Here is an 18,723-nt window from a genome sequence, read left to right as displayed (position 1 = left end):
CTAACTTGATATTCTAGCTCACCATTGTCTCATTATTATTTTTCTCTCTTGGTAGTTATGGAAATTCTTTTGATTTCTAAGTGAAATGGTGAATTTTTGGTAAAAAGACCAAATTGTAAAGAAAGGAAAATTTTGTTCTTCTCTTCTCTTCTCACATGGGTGCATGGAAAGATGATGAAAATTCATCTTTCTTTTCTTTTATACTAAATAAAATAATAATAAAATATCTCATTAAAATATTAATAAATAATATTTATCTAATGAAATAATTATAAAATATTATCAAAATATCTATAATATCATTATTACCTTCTAGAGTTCTATCTCTTTCTAATTGCTTATTTTACCCTTTATGATCTTTTAAAATTTCATCATTGAGTCATCACTTGATTTGGTAAAATTGCCATTTAGTCCCTTATATTCACCTATTCAATTTGGACCTAATTCATTCATTTTCCTTAGTTTCTAGATCATTTCTCCCTTAAAATATTTTCACTATTGGTTCTTCAACTTTTTCATATTTACACTTTAACCTCTCAAAATTTGAGTATTTACTATTGGGCAACAAAACTTTTCTCACTTTTGTGATTTAATCCTTTCTTGAATTAATATGTCATAATATATTTCCCAATGTTGACATAACTAAAATTTCTCTTTTTGTCACTTTATTTCCTTATTTTACTATATCAATGATACAGTCTTACTTTCTTACTGTAGTAATTTTCGGGTATTACACACTGTTACCATTATTTTTAACCTCACCGAGAGCAAACTCAGTATCCATCCAAATGAAGCCTTAGTTTACATTTCAAAATACTCTCCTGTCATCGACGATGGACAAATGACGTGCAAACTTTGGAAAGGTCTACGGTGGATAAGCACAACAAATAGCTTCATAAATCAAATAAATATTTTTAATTTTATAAATTTTAATTGGGGTTGTAGTGTTAATGATGGTTATTGTCCAAATGAAAAAAAAAGTTAATTTTTAATTTTTTAATTTATTTATTATACTTCTTATAATATTTTATTATTTTTAATACTCTTTATAATTTTCTATATTTGAAAACAATTTTTATATATTTTTAATATTTTCTTCATAATTTATATTTTTTTGTAAATTATATATTTTTATTTTTAATGATTTTTTGGTATTTTTTAATTATTTTTTAAAATATATTTTTTGATCATTTATAATAATTTTTATAATTTTATAATTTTTTGCACTTTAATATTTGTTTTATAAATTTTAAAAATATTTTAATAATTTTGATTTTTTTATGATTTTCTATAAAATTTTTAATGATTTGAGTAGTATATTTTCATATTGAACTACATTAGATGGATGTCAAGCATGTGTCTCTCAATGGTGAGATTGATGAGACAACTTATATCATGCAACCAACAAATTTTATGTTACATTAGATGGATCATTGGAAAACAATCAAAATGTTCATACATTATTTTCAGGGAACAAAACATTACATGCTCACATATCAAAGGTCGGATAAGTTAGAGATCATTATGTACACAGACTCCAGTTTTTATGGAATATGAATGCAAAATTTTGTCACTAATGTGCAAACTGTGAAAATTGTGACAATAAATGACAAACATTTATTCCAACAACAACAGTAACACAACAAAGTCAAAGCACGTAAACTTTAGATTCCTGGTTGTTAAACTAACAGCTCAGAGTGGTTAGACGTCTATAAAGCATATCAAGACAAACTCTATGATTGCATATCCACTTTCTAAAGGATTACCACACAAGGTTTTTCATGAGCACATTGCCCATATGGGTGTAATGTCATTTGAGGATGTAACAGCCCGATTTTGGGCCTAGTCGGAACAGTAGTTTCGGGACCACTATTCCGAGGCCAGAGAAAATTATTTTAGTATTATTTTGTGTTATAATATAATTTTATAAGTGCATATAAATTTTGGTAAGTTAATTTTAGCAATTTCTAGTCCAATTTCGAAAAAGGACTACATCGCGTAAAAGGTAAAAGTTGTGTTTTAATACCTAAAGGTGTTAAATTGCCTTGTATCTTAAATTTGGGGTCTTTAAAGTGAAATTAGGCCATTTAAAGAGTGATGGCCGGCCATGAGACAAGGAATGAATTGGTCAAACATGTTAGGTAAGTGTTGGGTGACTTATTTGACAAATAAGTAATAAAATAAAGAAAAGAAAATATCATCTTTTCTTCATCTTCTCTCCACCGAAAATGGCAGCAAAGAAAGGGTTTAGAAGCTGGAAACTTTCAGCAAAGAAACTCCCTTTATAGTAAGTGATTTTAATGTTTTTTCTTGATGATTTTTATATTTTTGGAACCCCTAAAACATGAGCTTTCATATGAGGGGTCTATTTTGCAAAATGATGAAGAGTCTAGGGTTTTGACATGAGAGTAAATGTGTTGTTTGCTGTGTTTTTATGGAAGATTATGAGTCCTAGTTGTCTAATAAACAACTTTTGTGAAAGAAATTGCATGAAAACACCTTAAAAAGAGTTAGATTGCTAAGTTGTAAAATGAGTTGTAAATGTGTGAAATAGTTGAAATTATGAGTTGCTATAGTTATGAAAATGGTTCATCTAGACTCAAGGAGTAAATAAATGTGATAAAAATTATTTTACGAGCCTAGGGGTAATTTGGTAATTTTGGCAAAATATAGGGGCAAAATTGTAAAAATTGCCCAAGTGTGTCAATGGACTAATTTGATCAGTACATTGTTTTAATAAGTTGAATGTGATATTTTAGATGATGAAAATCGAGATTTGGACCTAGAACGGAAAGAAATCGATTAAGGGATAATTACGTCTTTTTTTCACCTTTGTGGTATCGAGGTAAGTTCATGTGTAAATAATATAGCATAATTGTTATTTTTAAGTTATTGATGTTAAATATATGATATGCTGATTTTTATCATGAAATATATGCTTTGTGGTTATTTTCGAATAAAATGCAAGTTATGTGTATTATCTGTTAAATATAAAGTGCTACCGAGTATTGGTTTCGGTATTTTACGGAAGATGGCAAGGATATGTGTTCGAGGAAAATCTCGTTTGAACCTTAGGAATAGATTAGGATACAAGTGACATGTCACTAGGATGGTTGAGCATCCGAACTCGTTGAGTTGAGTTCGAGTTCACTTATGGATGCGAACGCCCGAGCTCGTTGAGTTGAGTCCGAGTTCACTTATGGGCGGGTTACATGGTAGCTTGGCTACATATGTGGCACTTATGTGCAAACTTTCCATGTATCCGAATTATATTCCAATGTGTTCAACGGGTAAAATTCTACTCAAATGGAGGAATACTCGAGATGAAAGGGATGTATTGGTAAATGTTGTGAAATGGATACTTTGAACAGGTATGTACTTAACCCTCGGGTTGAAAACTCGACATAACAACAATATGGTAAGATGGTAAATGAAAATGTGATATGAATGTCTCGGTGATGATTATACAAACGATGTTGTATTAATTTTGTGAACAATGATCATGAATGAGTAATTTAGCCTTGACAGGCTTGAGTTACTGCAGTAGTGTAACTTTGAAAATATACTAAAAATAGTGAAAAATGAGTTAGAGGCAGAATAAAATATGTGATTAAAGCTTAATAAGTCTATTTTCACATGAAAGAAACAGGGGAAGAAAAAGAATTCCATATTGTGTGATATTTGAATTTTGTGAAACAGGGTCTGAATGAATTCGAGATCCCCTGTTTTGACTTTAGAAATTCACCAAAAATTATACAAAAATTATTAAGAGTCATACCTTACATGCATGGATTCCTTATTGAGTCTATTTTTAGGGGAAATAAACAGAATGGTCGTTGGAATTGTGTATAGGGAGAAATTTGGTTTGTAGTGCACAGGGGTTAGAGTGGTCATACCCTGAAACAGGGGAGACTTTAACTAATAAACTGTACTAATTGGCTCAACCAAAAATTCTAGAAAAAAATTAGTAAGTAGAAATTTGAGTCTAGTTTCAAGAGAAATAGACGAGAACATTGTTCGAGTCTTGTACTATGAGATAATTGAACTTTAGTACAGAAGGGTCGGAACTGTCAGATAGTGAATCAGGGGTAACTTTGAGGAATAAACTGTACTATTTGGCTTAACCAAAAATTATGGAAATTTTATGGAAGAAAGGAAAATAAGTCTAGTTTCAGGGAAAATTAACAGAACTTAATTCGGAGTTTCTTAGCTCCAGATATAAATAATTTAGTGACCGTTGCTCAGAAAGACAACTTGTAGTGAACTTGAAAATATGTTGTAAACATTGATAAAACAAGTTAATGAGTTGCTTATTGTTTTCATATGAACTTACTAAGCGAAAGCTTACCCTCTTCTTTCCCATGTTTTCTAGAGTTTCCAGGTTAGCTCGGGTTGGAGGCCGTCAGAGATATTATCACACTGTCAAGCTAACGCTATTGGTGTAGTGATTTCAAGTACTTTGAGCCTATGGCATGTATAGGAGTTTAAATATTAGAGTATGTGATATGGCTTTAACCATATGTGTTGGTCTATTTTGATTATGAGATTGTAAATCTAAGCTACCCAGCTCCTTATTTATGTGGGAGCCATAAATGTTTTAATCCTATTTGTTGTGATGTTCATGAATGGTTCAGAATATTATAAAGATTTTAATCTGTGGACCATTGGGAATGGCCTTACTTCGTTGGTTTGTACAAGTATTCTTGTATCCAATTTGAGTACCTCTACAGGATAGACCTCAACAGAAAACTGAAGAGTAACGGCAGCAAGTGATTGAGTTCAGTAGTTCCTCATATAAAATTATTGACTCTAGAGATATAGTAATATGGAGAAGACAAAATTGTTTCAAGCACTGACAGAACCAGAAGCGCAAAATAGAAAAACTTACATTGGGTTTAGGGATAATCAGGCTCGAACTGATGACTTCCACCACGTCAAGGTGACACTCTACCGCTGAGTTATATCCCTTCCCTACCCCCATCAAGAAATAGAACTGACTAATCCTAAGTCAAAGGATCGAGAAACTCAACAACGCCACTATTCTTGAACAACTTGGAGCCAGGCTTTCCTTTCGCACTTTATGCATGCATGTGCTATGGTATTATGTGATGAGTTTATAATGATTATAGTATGAATGTGGTAAAGATGTGAGTAAAATCTATGATATCTATTGCATGTGAAATTGCCATAATCATGACATGTTAGGAATGTTTAAGTACCTAATTTTGCCATGTTGTATGTTATTGTATAAGTATGCGTGTATCTATTGTGAGTGTGACAAAATAGCTTGGAAAATAGCCTCATATTTGTCCAGGTTTTGGACACGGGTTTGGGACACGGGCGTGTCCCTAGCACACGGGCGTGTGCTCTATACCCACACGGGCGTATGAAGCCTTGATGCAAGAGATTTTCTAAGTTTTTCATGAGTTCTCGGTTGGGTCCCGAACCACTCCGGATGTATGTTTTGGGCCTCGTAAGCCTGTATATGGGACAGATTGTATGTGAAAATAAAAGTTTTTAATTATTTGAGATTTCATGGCCCTGTTTAGTATGGAAGTGTTAGTAAAAGTCAGGTAGCACTTCGAACCCCGTCCCAGCGTCGGATGCGGGCGAGGGGTGTTACAGAGGATATTCGGTTTTAGTAAGAGTTTGTAATTTTAAATACTTTTTTGTTATAGACACATATTCAGTTATTTCACTTTACAATTTTAAGGTTATTTTCTATGAAATAAAGTTTGTTTGATTTATTCACATTCTAATTTTGGTAAGGTTTGATCTCACTAAAATTAATGAGTACCAACCAGTTGGAAATAAACATGTTTAGATCATATTGCATATAATTTCCATTCTACGCACTTATACCTAATATATGTCATTTGGTTGTGTTGATATATATATACATGGTTGGTGATGGATTTAGTTATAAAGTTGCATTGATTCTATGTTAACATAATTAATAGATGAGATTATTCGGAATAACTTACGGATATAATAGTCAAGTTTTAAGCTTATAAAGTTATATAATGACGTGTAAATTTGTAATGTATATATATAATAACAAAATTACATGTATTATTTACTATCATAAATGACCCAAATTAAAAGTAATCTAATTCGGTTAAAACTTATTGGACTCTAGTTATTAAATAAAGTATGGGTAATATATCTGCAGATACTTGGAGTAACTAATTTCTAATTTATAATGGGCTGATTAGAAATTAAGATTAATGTGCCAAAGTTATATATTACGGGTGTGATTACGTAGTTAAACATACCTAGAGGTGTTCTTGGGTTGAGTGGGGCCTATGCATGATATTAATAAACATTATGCTTGCTCAAGCCTGACCTGACCTAAAATATTGGTTTAAAATATTGCCCAAGTTTGCTCATATTTGTAAATAGCTAACCCCAACCATTTTAGGCCCACCCATATTATTTAAAAAATATATATATTTATATTATTAAAGTTTTATATTTAATTAGCTTAATTTTTTTTAACAATTTCATTATAAGTTCTGATTATATCTGTTCTTTTTGAAACAATACCTATAATGACCCATTGTCCCTCCCAAACTCATAAATAGGAGAATAATACACTTGAGCGCACTCGAACCTAGGTCTTCCTGCATTGGCAACAATGCCCATGCCAATCGAGTTAAAACTTAATCTGCTTATCTTAACATTTTTAATGTTTACATTATAGTTGTATTATATATTACTGTAGATTTAATTTTTATGTGTTATAAAATATATAATATATAAAAAAATATAATATAAAATATTACAAATTTAAAAGTGGGTCAAGCCGATTTAGGCCTTGAATGTTCAAGCCTTAGCTTGACCCATATTTTAAACGGATCTATTTTTTGCCCAAACTCATTTTTTGGGCTTGATGTTTTTAACCAAACCCTCTAAATTTTCGGGCGAGCCTTTGAGTTTACAGAAATAACTTGACCCTTGAACAGATCTACACGTATCTAACCATTTTGACATCCAATATTCAAAAAATAAAGAACCACATTTTCTAAAATACTTATGCCGAAATAAAATCACAAGACTCCAAAATTTCAAGATATCACTAAATTTAAATATATTTCTAACATCTAGTTTTTATTTTTGATGATGTAATATAATTTACTAAAATCTATATTAAAATTTTACGGTTGTAAGTTCCGCTACTCAACATTTATGATGTCGAGCCATGGGACCTTCCACGTATTGTTTTCTTCCCTGCCCGTTACATTCATCGGTGCTATATGTATACAAACGCTTAAAATGACCGGTATAGTAAGGTAACATGTTATTTCTTTTGTCGCAGAGCTTGCGGGGGGAAGCTCCTTCTGGGATGAAAACCAAATGGAAGATGAGTGAGTATAGAAGTCACCGAAGTTGTGGCCAACTCTTTTTTTCTTTAATTTTTAAATATTATTATTAATTATGTGCTTATGTAAAATCTAAAAAAATTTATGAAATTTTTATAATTTTTACAAATTTAAATAATTATTAATAAAAAAGCATTGATTTTAAAATATTTTTATATTTTTAACTATTTATAATTTTTTATAATTTTAAATTTTTTTAAAAATATTTAAAATTATTTACACGTTTTAATATTTTTGCAATTTTAAAATGAGTAACGAAAAAGATGAAGAGGAGATCGTAAGGAAAAGGAGACAGCCCAATATGAAATAGTAGTATAAAACCAAATTTTATGGAGCCATCAATTTTGGGCCACAACCACGAAACGATAGAAAGAACACAGACAGCCTCTTGTAAGCCGAAATTAAATATACGTTACAATGTGAGATAAGAAGAGAGAATATTGAGCAGCATGCTTATCGCCAAGTATCAATTGTGCCTTAGTTTTTAGTAGAAGGGGTCAATGGACCACCGCCTTGAAGGCGCCACGACACGGTTGTCGTTGTCAGAATTCATTAGTCTAGGCTGCTATTATTGACAATTGTCTTCACAAAATCAAATAACTCTATAAACAATATAATTGACATTGAAATTGTTTTTGGTCATATATGTAAAAAAAAAATTGGTATAATGAATTCAACCATATGCTATCCATTTCCACATATAGCGGGGTAGGTAAGATTAGGGGGAAAAAAAGAGAAAATGGAATTAACATAATGAAGATCCAGAGTAGGAGGAAGATGCATGCACCCATGGCTGCTGCTTCTCTGAATGAGATTCCATTTCCAAAACTTTTAGCAGCAAATATTTTATAAATGGCATTACATTTTGAGTGCATTGTATTACTGTTTATGTGCTGCATGGCTACATAGGTGGGAAGATGGTGGGAATCCAAAGCAAAGCTAGCTAGTTAGGGTGAAGTAAGTATGGAGATGCAGTCGTAAGAAAGGACAAGAACAAGAAGAAAAAGCGTAACCCTAAACGTCAGGTAGGGCAATGGGTAACCCCAACTTGGGTCCAATCATATATCCAATCACTGCCATTTATTTTCTCAAGAAAATGGGATATGACTGTGAAAGCAATGGATTAGCAAGCACTACACCAACTAAAGTATCTCCCTCCGTTCCCATCTAATCTATCCCTGCATCATATTATTTTAAATTCTATCTCATATGCACTTCATTTCTGTAAGCCAATGTTGGAACTTGGAACTTGTAGTCAATCGGTCATACTCAATATCTATAATTAAAATACCCGGCAGCAAAATAGATTTCTTTTGTTTTTTTCTATCATTACAGAAAGATTTGGAAAACGTAAAAGTAAACTAAAATGTGAAAAATTATATTAAAACTTAACCATCATGTTTAATAAAGTTTCCACCGTTTACCCAATAATTTTCCTTCTTTTTATCATGCATTCTTTTTTCCATCCCAAATTTATTTACTTCATTGACTACTGATAATCTTTCTTTAAAAAAGTTAAAAGAGATTTACCAATCAAAAAGATAATCTTTTATTTGAAGAGCTTATAAAAAACCCAAATTGCAATGTGATTTGAAAATATATATTTGTTAACTTTATGTTCATATTTGAAAATAATGAAAATATAAAAATAAAAAAGAAGAAGAAGAAGAAGATAAGAGTGACTGAATTCCACACTTTATTCTACATTTTGTGTTTCATCCATAAAATTTGGCATTATCTTTAGCTTATTTATTTGCTCCCACTACCATGTCAGTTATCATCAAATTCTCAGTTTAATATCACAACCAAATTTAAGGAGGTAGAAGGAGGAGTAATTTGCCTTCCAATCTTCTCTACCTCCTCCTTGGCTTGTAAATTCCAAATTTGTACCAACCTTTTTTCTCCTTTGTTAGGCACAACTTACATTTTAGACAATTGGGAAAAAAAGAAAAAGGAAAAAAAATTAATTTGGAATTTAGCTCCAACTGATTATGGATTTTGGGAATTCTGGTTTCTTTTCCTTAATTCAGTGTTGTTCATTTGGTTCATCTGATTATGCTTGCTTTAATTCATCTTCAAGGCCGTATATGTTGTGTTTTACAATTGGAAGTAGTTATGTAGAACCCAAGATCTTGAAACCCTCTTCTTCTTCTTCTAAATTCACTGCTGCTTCGTCCCCCTTTAGAGAAGACGCTTGATCTTCTTCCATTTTTTACCTTTTTTTTTCTTTTCTTTTCTTTTCTCTTGCTGTAGGTATATACTGTTTCTTTTAGCTTTATTTTTTTGGCGTTTCCCCCAGAGCAATGTTGTCCACATCATACTGGGTGCCAACGGCAACTATGGCTTTTCAAACATTTCCAGATCATTGCTTTTTCAGGTGATTTTCCGATAATCGAACTTGTTTCTCTTTTATCTCTTTTCGCTTTTTTTTTTATACTTAGTAGTTGATTTTGGTAAGTGGGTTTACTATAATTTGACTGTTGGGTATCATCAAAGGTGTGGGAACTAGGATATTTTAGCAGTAGTATAATGAATTAGAGAGGGAAGAAGGATTTGTAGTTGGAAAAACCCCTGGAATATCCGTTTATTCTTTACGATCATCAGGTATGATCATCACCATCGTAATGATCACAAGGCCCTGAGGAGGTGGAGGATTAGGACCACTGCTGCTGCTTACCCTCTTTTTTCCAATCAGATTCAGCTAACTAAAGACTCTTCTTCCCGTCACAAATTGTATCAGGAGGTTGATCTATAAACAATGTGTACACATATGTTCTTCCATTCTGGATATCCAGATCACCCCTCATTAGTTTTACTACTTACACCATATTCCATTTCCATTTTCTAATATTCAAATACAATCCACAGGCTATTAAGACTTCAAGGGACAAGTTCACTCGGGAGATCTCCTTCCAGTCCAAGGATAAAGACATCTCTCTTGCTAAGGTACTAATATAATGGTCAATGACATTGTCAAATGGTCTACCCACTAGATAGTTACAATGTTTGGCTATTTCATTGTTTATTGGTGACTGATGAGGAGTGAGATGCTTTTGATTATTATAAGTTCGAAGTTTTATTTTGCTTGATATCTTTTGGTGTAGGCTTTAATTTATGTTGCAGCTGAAGATGAGGTATTCATGTCTTTCAACCGAGAGATGGATGCTTGCTCTATCCTGAATGAAAGGAGAAATGTTTCTTCCCCATCGGAGGCCATAGACTGGGATTCTTTGGAGCAAATGCCTTTAGGTGGAAAGACCATACCTGAATGGTTAAGTGAGTTGGATGCAATTGCTAAAGAAGTTGAAGCTGAGCTGGTTTCGAGGGACATAGGCTGCCATCTGGTTGAAGTTCTGGAAGCAGTCAATTTAGTTCTTTTTGAGTCAAGAGGCTTGACAAGATCCACCGTTCTTGTAGATTCTAAGCATTCGTACTTACACTCAGTACTGAGCTCCAGATGTGGCAGTGGTAAAGCCTTATTCTACTTCCGTTTTGCAGTAACACTGCAAAATATTTTTCCTCCAAATTTTGCCGCAGAACATATGCTTCCTCAGCATTTCATTGTCATTTTAGGCAGTCTACTAATATGATTTTGGTAATTGCAGCAATTTTGCTTAGCATAATTTACATTGAAGTTTGTCGGCGGCTTGGTCTAACCATTGTGGGATCTCGAGTTGGGGAAGATTTTTTGATATGGCCCCAGACAGGGTACCCAGAGGTACTTAGATCTCGGAATTTTATTTCTTTTTCTTATTTTCATGGTATATAGTTCTCTTTTTCATACTTGTAGAAATGTACGTTTGATGTCTTAACCAATCCGTTGTAATGTTTCCTGCTTAGGAAAATTGCAAGTGAGTCTCTTCTCTTTTGGCTACTTGCCAAAGGTGACTTTAAATGCATGCTGCTTGCTGAAGGTGACTTCAAATGTACTTAACTTCTACTCTTCTCTCTGTAGGAACTCTTCAAAGTGACTTCAGGACACAGCTTGTTTGCTATTGTCAATGGAAGGTGTGTGGAGGACCCTAGATCAATGGCATCAGATTTAACTGGTACTTCACTGTTAGGGCTTGAGATAGCTACAAATCGTGATATTATTGGGATTGCATTAGCCAATTTGATTGTAAGTCCTAATCTTTATCATCAAGTTGTATACCATATGCTGACATTTTATAAACTTATTCTGAACTATTCATGCCATGCCTCAAGTATACTCCCAAAATGTCTTTTCTACATATGAAATAATCTTAAAGGGTGAAAAAAACACCTGCAGAGGCTTCACTGGAAGCGTGCTTCAAGATCAAATCATGGATTGATGCTGACTTCTCCCCTTAGGCATGTTAATGATGCCGGTGAGAAACCCAACGTGATGGATAAATCCAATGTCCCTCTGCTGCGCCCGCAAGATCTTAGGTAAATTCAAATTTATTTTTATGATTAGTAGCATAACTTCCCAAAATTTTCCTTTCTGTGGTTGTTTTGAACTGTGGCTTAGCAATTTCATTATGCGTATGAAGCTGAATGAACTGTAACTCTGTTTTTCTTTTGTGTTATGCTTGGTAGTGGGATTAGGCCTTTGTTCTGCTTAATGAATGACTGGTAAAGAGCTGCAGTATTGAAGATAGCTCATTGACAATTTTTACTGAAGAATAATTGATCCTCGTGCATTATGTAGAGAAGATACTTCTTTATGATATGCTGATCTGACTTGATTATGAAAAATCAGAACCTGATGGTATCTTAAATATGTTTCCGTTTATATACTTTTCCACGATGACAGTGTTAGTGCCATATTAATGTGGTAGGGACTAGGAATGTGATATGTGGTGCAAAGTAAGTTTGAAGGTTGCTCTTAAAATTGATTCCCCATTTGACACCTTTCTTTAAATTATGTAGTAATGTTTGCTTCATGTGGGTGAGTTTGGTCTTTGTTATGGGTTTATTCTTGGTACCTCGGTTAGTATTGGTGCAAGTTTGACAGCTAAAACTTGTGCTGAACTTGTGCTTGAAGTCAGTTGATCTGGTTTATACTTCGCTTCGTAAATGGCATTTTTAAAATGATGGATTTGTTTGCAGGCTAGCTATCATGGCTTCAGAAAGATTGTTGATTCTGCAGCCACATAATTGGGTGCTGAGGAGGGACCATGGCATGATGCTGTATTATAATAGGTATAAATTCTGAAAAATCTAGTGTTTTGAAAAAGAAGGTTTGGGTGATAGATGGTATTAAATTTGGTAATACAAAAAATGGCAGGGAATATGGAAAGGCAGTGCAAGAGCTGAGCATTTGCATGGCCTTTGCGCCGGAAGAAGAGGCAGAGATTCTTGAACCATTTGTTGAGAAATTGCATTTGATGCGGCTGGAGTCAACATGGAAGTCTTTGGGACACACAGGTCGACTCACTGTGCCTTGAATTTTGTACATAACCAACCTTCTGTCCATCTGAAATCCTCCTTGTATTAAGGGATGAATTCTGCGATTGTGATTAGCATTTGGGGGGGGGGTTTGAGCAGATGAAGTTGTTTGTATTGGAGATGTAAGCAAATTCTAAGTTGAACATGTCTTCATTTCCGGTGTCTCATATGTTGTTATAACATGGAGGAATTAGGAGCCTAATTATTAGTCGGAATGGCTGTTTATGGAGCAATTAGATCCCACATTTTATGGTGCTGGCATATTATATTTGTATTCTGGGTTCTATGTATTGATGGCATAACATTTATCTAAATCACGCCTGGAAATAGGTTTACAGTAGAGTCTATAGACGAAATCGCTAATGAGCAGTTGGGCCTGGGAGAACTGGATACTGAATCCAATGGAAATTCCAGTATTATTCCTTGAACTAATAAAAACCTTTTCCTTTTTAATATTTATGAACCATGTTGATGGAAGAGGGAAGAAATATACTTAAAATTAGGGAGGAAAGAAGTGTATTTTTGTGTATGAAAAAGAAATCTTATAATCTTTACACTGAGCGGAGATGTATTATTATAATGATTTATTTATTCCCAAATATATTTTTTGAATAAAATAATTTATCTAAAAGGTAGCTGTCCAATAAAAATTAAGTGTTTCAAAGAAAAACAAAGATTCTAACTTCATTTACTTCCGAAAGTAAAAAAGAACCCAAATAGAGTAGAAGGGTTTTGTAACGATAGTTTCTAGTTTCAAAAGGTATTCTGATTTTCATGGAGAAAACGTGAGAAGTTTGTAGGTGAAACATCGTGAATGAAAGGTCTGTAATGAAAATTGGATAGGCAATTGGGGTAGTAACTCATGTGATAGAGACATTATTGTGTTTTTAGTGTGTATAAGTATTGACATGGCAATCTGGTTATTTGGTAATTGAAGCAGCAGCTCATGGAAGAGGTCTGGGGTTGAGGCTTCTTGATTACAATTGGCATAATATATTGTTATTCATTTATCAGAAATAATGGATCATTTGGTTAACTGTGACCAGAGATGGAAGTCGAAAATCCATGTCCAGGCTTCCATCCAGTCCACTCCGTTTGGATTTGTCATCCACATTGAATATTGTTTACCCAAGCCGAATACTTCGATGGAGATTGAAAGCCGATTAAGCTCCGTGCCTTGATGAAACCCAACCATGCTGGAGTTGGACTATATTGGGCTTGATTATTTTTCAAAGTCGGGGAGGGTACGGGCTTGAAACCAAAACCCGGATTCCGGATTTATTGTAGGGGCGCTCTTCGTCTTTGCCGTTCTTTTGCTCCCGCCAATCTATCTGCCTTTTTTCACTTTTCAGCACTCCTTTCCCCTAATTTATTCTCCCGCTAGCAGAGTCCCAGCTTGTATCATTCTTTGTTCTGCATCTGCATTGCCTCTGTTCTTTGACTAATGGGGTCTTGCTGGGAAGGCATTGATGAGTCCCGTCTTTTAATTGCTCCGGGTAACCCCCCTATTCTGCCTGCATTTGTTTTTCTTCTCTTAGAATTAATCGTGTCCTTCCTTTTGCAATTTATCTTAATGTTTTCTTCCCATTCCTTGCAGTCCCTGGAGCTAATGGGGATGGTTCCGCTCGTTTTCTATCACTTCGTCACCCCAAAACTGGTACTTTTCATCGCTATGTTTCAGAATATGGAACTCTGATTTTTGAAATTCTTGCTCATCTTTGTTTTATAGCTTGACCCTCCTGATTTCTACACAAAGTTCCCTTTTTTTTTCTTCACAGGAGTCAGTACATCCTATCTTTTATGTAATGGTTTGCTTCAAGAACTTCACTGGTTCAAGCAACCGTATGGGTCTTGGTTCTTGGGAGATTATGTTTCGGAAGGTAACCCTTCTATTCTTATAACATTCATCATGTGTCATTAGGCAAGAGATTATTATTTCCGAAGCTCATACGTGTATATATGTATGAATGTATATATACATGTATGTACACATATGATGCTTGTGGTCTATGAAAGGAAAAGAAACTTAGTTTTCTGTTTTAATTATGAGCAGAAGAAGCCCACTAATTTTAGCGTTTCGTGGCTCATTTTCTTAGAGTTGCTTGGGGTGTTGGTTTGATTTAGGTTGTGATATCCAGCTATTCTAGGGTTTACACGCAATGTTTCAGAAAGGGTATAATTTGTAAATCTTAAACAATAATTTTAATAAACTGTACGTCAACTATGTATGTCAAACTGAATATATTATACGTAAATCCAAAATTGATGGACCTTAGTGGGATTATTATTTGCAAACCTTAATTCTTAGCCTTATAAACTAACATTCAATCATACAGTTTTATTCAGTTTAGTTTATTATACATTGAGCACAGCTGAATGGCTGGTTGCACATGTTTATTATAATCCCCAATTACCTTGCTTTTTATATTATCCTTACTTTCCTTTTCTATTACTATGTAGATGGGAGCCTATATACTGCTACTCCTATTGATCCTGTTTTCATCATGTTGCCTCTCTTCGAAGATGCAAGAATGAAGGTATGATCCTTACTACTTTCCCTTAACTAGAGATGCTTGCCTATTTACTTTGATATAACCAATCGCTCAAATAGCACCTTAGAAGTCCTCAATGCAAGGCATCTTCAAGAATGTATTCTCCCTTTTAGCCTAGCCAAGTGTCTCAAGAGGCTAAGAGAAAAGACACTTGAGAAACTACGCCATTGAAACGTTAAGTCCTACATGAAATTAGTTGATGGTTCTTGCTTCGTCAATTCTTAATTTTAACAAGGGGGGGCAGGGGGCATTATTTGATCCCTACTAAAACAAATTAAAATCCTTCAACAATAACTTCTGAGTTGTAAGGATTGCAAGATTCTTTAGTCTCTGTGCTGTATTGCATTATCTTGTTTCAACTATATATTAGGATCTTGTTTCTCATTATCATAATAATAATAATCAATCTCCCGCTTTCTTTGACTTTATCCAGCCTACTGTCTTTGGTTTGCTTAGATTGTGTGCTTCAATAGTGGTTCTTACCTATTTTTAACTTGCATGGTTTTGCCTTGTTGTTGATTTCATTTTTTGGTCTTCTTGTTTTTCAAATCTTTGAAGTTTTTATCTTTCACCTGTAATCATTCAATTTTGATGTAAATGCAGAAAGGGGATGATCCTGGAAAGTTTAGGCAATTAGATGAGATCCTCTTCGTTAATGACTATCCTGGATATCAGCAGTTATTCTCCATTGCGAGGGACTGTATGGAAATTGTTTGTGAAAGCAAAGGTTTCCTACTACCTGCATATTCCTGTGAACATCTCTTTGAGAATAACTCCAAAATGCTTTCTTTTAAGTCATTCTGTCCTGTCAGTTTTTGTATTTGTTACAGGGAAAGAGATCTGTTTTTTTTTCCATTAAATATCTTGTCATAAATCTGATTGTGGCATGCGGTTAGGGGATCCTGTCTCTACTATTTTCTTCTGGTGGCAAGGGTTTAGTCCTGTTTTTCATGGAGCGTAGATGCTAATAACTGCATTACAAATTGTTCCATTAACTATATGTCAAATCGTCAGCAATAATTAACTACTGCAAATACACATATATTAATTATTCTCACCTGCTCTGTAAATATGCAGAAATTGGATCAACAAAGTTTTTCAGGCTTGATGACAAAATGGTTTTTGCTTGGTTACATTACAAGGTTGGTCTTCTGTTGTAACTTTTTTTTTTCTTGTGTTCATCTATGGAACGTTTAAAACCGAGTTTTTGTTGGTTGCATAGTTATCTTACTGTGGATGAGTAGAGAACCCAAGTGTGAGTTCTTGTATTAGATATTTCTGGTGTCTTCAATTGGAAAGAAGATAACTGTCCTTTATAGGTCAATTGAACATAATACGTGCATCAAATATCCACTTGGGAAGCAATACACTTCTGTTTTAAATGGCTACCACTATTGTTTTACATCATTGTTCTTAAACTCATTGCAACGTTATATGTTAGTTTGTACTAGCTGCTTCCATGATTATACAAATTCTATAAGTCAAAACTGTTTAGTGTTTTATAATTTCTCTTGAACTGCAGGTATGCCAGTTGAAACAGACTCTACCGGCATTGGATCAAAACTATGCTGCACGTGAAGAGAAGGATACATGTATATTTTCTCTCAGAAAATAGGTTATGATATTCATCTATTTTTATTTGTGACATGCAACCATTCACCTTAACACACGATAGACATGTATGTAGTTAATAAAAATTTTAAATGAAATTTTCTTAGTCTTATTGGATAGATAAGTGCAAGAAAGTGTAGGCTTAAATTTTTAGAGGGGACGAGCTATGTAATATGTAAAGACTGCTTCCAGTAACTTCCTCTTAAAGTTCCAATTTCTTATGCCGTAAGTATATGATGACTACAGTAAGCTTGGGTGGTAAAGCTATCAGCCCAAGGGATTGCATATATGGAATTGTTATTATTGTGTGTTCGGCTCACAAGTATGTGCCTGATCAGCTCATTTCAGTAGTCACTGGCATTGAGTAAAAGCTGTAAACAACGGTTCTAATAACCATATCTTAGAAAACCTGTGGAGTGCCTGATTTGGCATGAAGTTAATCTTGATTTAACAACATATGTCACAATTTGATTTACCTCTTTTATTGATGCAGTGGCTGATTCAGTATCAATATTAGGGGAGTACTTGAAAGATGACCCTTGGTTGAAGCTTTTGTGTGACCATTTTAAGTATCGTCTCAAACCTTTTGAAAATTTCAATTCTAAATGTATATTATGTTCAACTCTGTTTATTCTGTTCTAAGAAATTAGGATATCAAATGAATCTATGCAGAGTTTTTTTTCCCTTCTTGATGCATTCGAGCTGTATATTGCTGAGCGATTTGCAGGTTGAATTTACCGGAGGCGAAAAGAATAGCAGCAGATATTGAAGTTTGTCCATCAGCTATAGAAAGCCCTGTTGGTTCTTCCAACTTCTCACAGGTATTTTAATAAAGCTTGCCAATTGCTTCTTTTTCTTTAAATTAGGGATGTTGCTGGTATTGCTTTCAACTTTTTCCCCACTCATTAGAGCGTGGGGTGTGGCTACCAGCTTACCACTAGGCTAGGCTAATGGCTTATACCATAAATGCTTGTCAGAGTAAACTTTTTACATTTGCAATTCTTGTCGATTGATACTCTTCTTCCGTATATGTAAGTTAATGTTTTTATGAATTGAATTAAGCAGGGTAAGAATACAAGTGAGAAAAAGACGGGAAGAAATGTAAAGCAAGCCAAAAAGGCTAAAGTTGAGACAGAGTCAAGGAACATCAAAGAAATGTTCACCAGGGCTTCACGGAGGAGGAATTGAAGTTTTGTGGGATGGATAGGATCGAACAACATCCATTAAATCTTCAGATTTTAATATTTGGTAAAATTTGATAAGAGAAATTAGAGATCAACAACACAATGTTTGTAAAATGTAATCCAAAAGGGTGGGCTTGTGGATTAAAAGGCAAAATGGAGGAGGATAGAAAATTGTTTGTTTGATTGTGAGTGGTTTAAGGCATGTTTTAGTAGTAGATATGAAGGTGCCGCTTGTTTAATGATATGTTTCGGCATTCCCATAAACGCTACTGACAGTCGTGGCATAAATTGTAGATGAGGTGTCTCCAGGGACCGTCTCAGAACCAATTAGGATTGCATTGACTAAAAGTATAAAGTGACTGTTTTGAAGAAACCAACAGTTTGAATTGTGAATCCATAAGAGGAGCCTAAACCCTAGTTGTATTTGTATGCAACACATCGTGGTTTGTTTAGAAAGCCGGACCACATCCTAACTTACTGTACTAGGAGATATCTATTTACAGCTTTCCGAGTTGTTACTTGTATGGCCAAGGTGAGATGGGGCTGATAGATAGATAGGTAAAGCCGAAAGTTACATCTCTT

General features: G+C 34.0%; 2 protein-coding genes across 4 annotated transcripts; both read left to right on the top strand.

Annotated features, from left to right (window-relative positions):
- The first annotated feature begins 9,014 nt into the window (after nucleotides 1–9,014).
- Nucleotides 9,015–13,134, top strand: LOC107946817 (uncharacterized). 2 transcript variants are annotated; one of them, XM_041083339.1, is made up of 10 exons: nucleotides 9,015–9,201; nucleotides 9,636–9,759; nucleotides 9,987–10,125; nucleotides 10,251–10,328; nucleotides 10,487–10,850; nucleotides 10,988–11,100; nucleotides 11,338–11,502; nucleotides 11,653–11,792; nucleotides 12,456–12,548; nucleotides 12,634–13,134. In XM_041083339.1, exons 2-10 carry the CDS (start codon nucleotides 9,686–9,688, stop codon nucleotides 12,791–12,793), a joined length of 1,326 nt encoding a protein of 441 aa, XP_040939273.1. In that variant the 5' UTR covers nucleotides 9,015–9,201; nucleotides 9,636–9,685; the 3' UTR covers nucleotides 12,794–13,134. The 2 variants fall into 2 exon arrangements, with proteins under 2 accessions (XP_040939273.1, XP_040939274.1); XM_041083340.1 differs by lacking the exon at nucleotides 9,987–10,125 and having other exon boundaries at nucleotides 9,015–9,759.
- A 626-nt stretch (nucleotides 13,135–13,760) lies between these two features.
- Nucleotides 13,761–18,514, top strand: LOC107946818 (ribonuclease H2 subunit B). 2 transcript variants are annotated; one of them, XM_016881282.2, is made up of 10 exons: nucleotides 13,761–14,290; nucleotides 14,392–14,451; nucleotides 14,573–14,674; nucleotides 15,255–15,331; nucleotides 15,950–16,073; nucleotides 16,424–16,488; nucleotides 16,869–16,938; nucleotides 17,451–17,526; nucleotides 17,685–17,778; nucleotides 18,020–18,514. In XM_016881282.2, the coding sequence occupies exons 1-10, from the start codon at nucleotides 14,239–14,241 to the stop codon at nucleotides 18,143–18,145; spliced, it is 846 nt and encodes a 281-aa protein (XP_016736771.1). In that variant the 5' UTR covers nucleotides 13,761–14,238; the 3' UTR covers nucleotides 18,146–18,514. The 2 variants fall into 2 exon arrangements, with proteins under 2 accessions (XP_016736771.1, XP_016736772.1); XM_016881283.2 differs by having other exon boundaries at nucleotides 13,810–14,290; nucleotides 18,023–18,514.
- The last annotated feature ends 209 nt before the right edge of the window (nucleotides 18,515–18,723 follow it).

The sequence above is a fragment of the Gossypium hirsutum genome, chromosome A12 (genome assembly GCF_007990345.1).
Source record: "Gossypium hirsutum isolate 1008001.06 chromosome A12, Gossypium_hirsutum_v2.1, whole genome shotgun sequence".
In the NCBI taxonomy this organism is placed as follows: Eukaryota; Viridiplantae; Streptophyta; class Magnoliopsida; order Malvales; family Malvaceae; genus Gossypium; species Gossypium hirsutum.
Note: the sequence above shows the minus strand (reverse complement) of the source record. Positions and strands in the feature narration are given on the sequence as shown.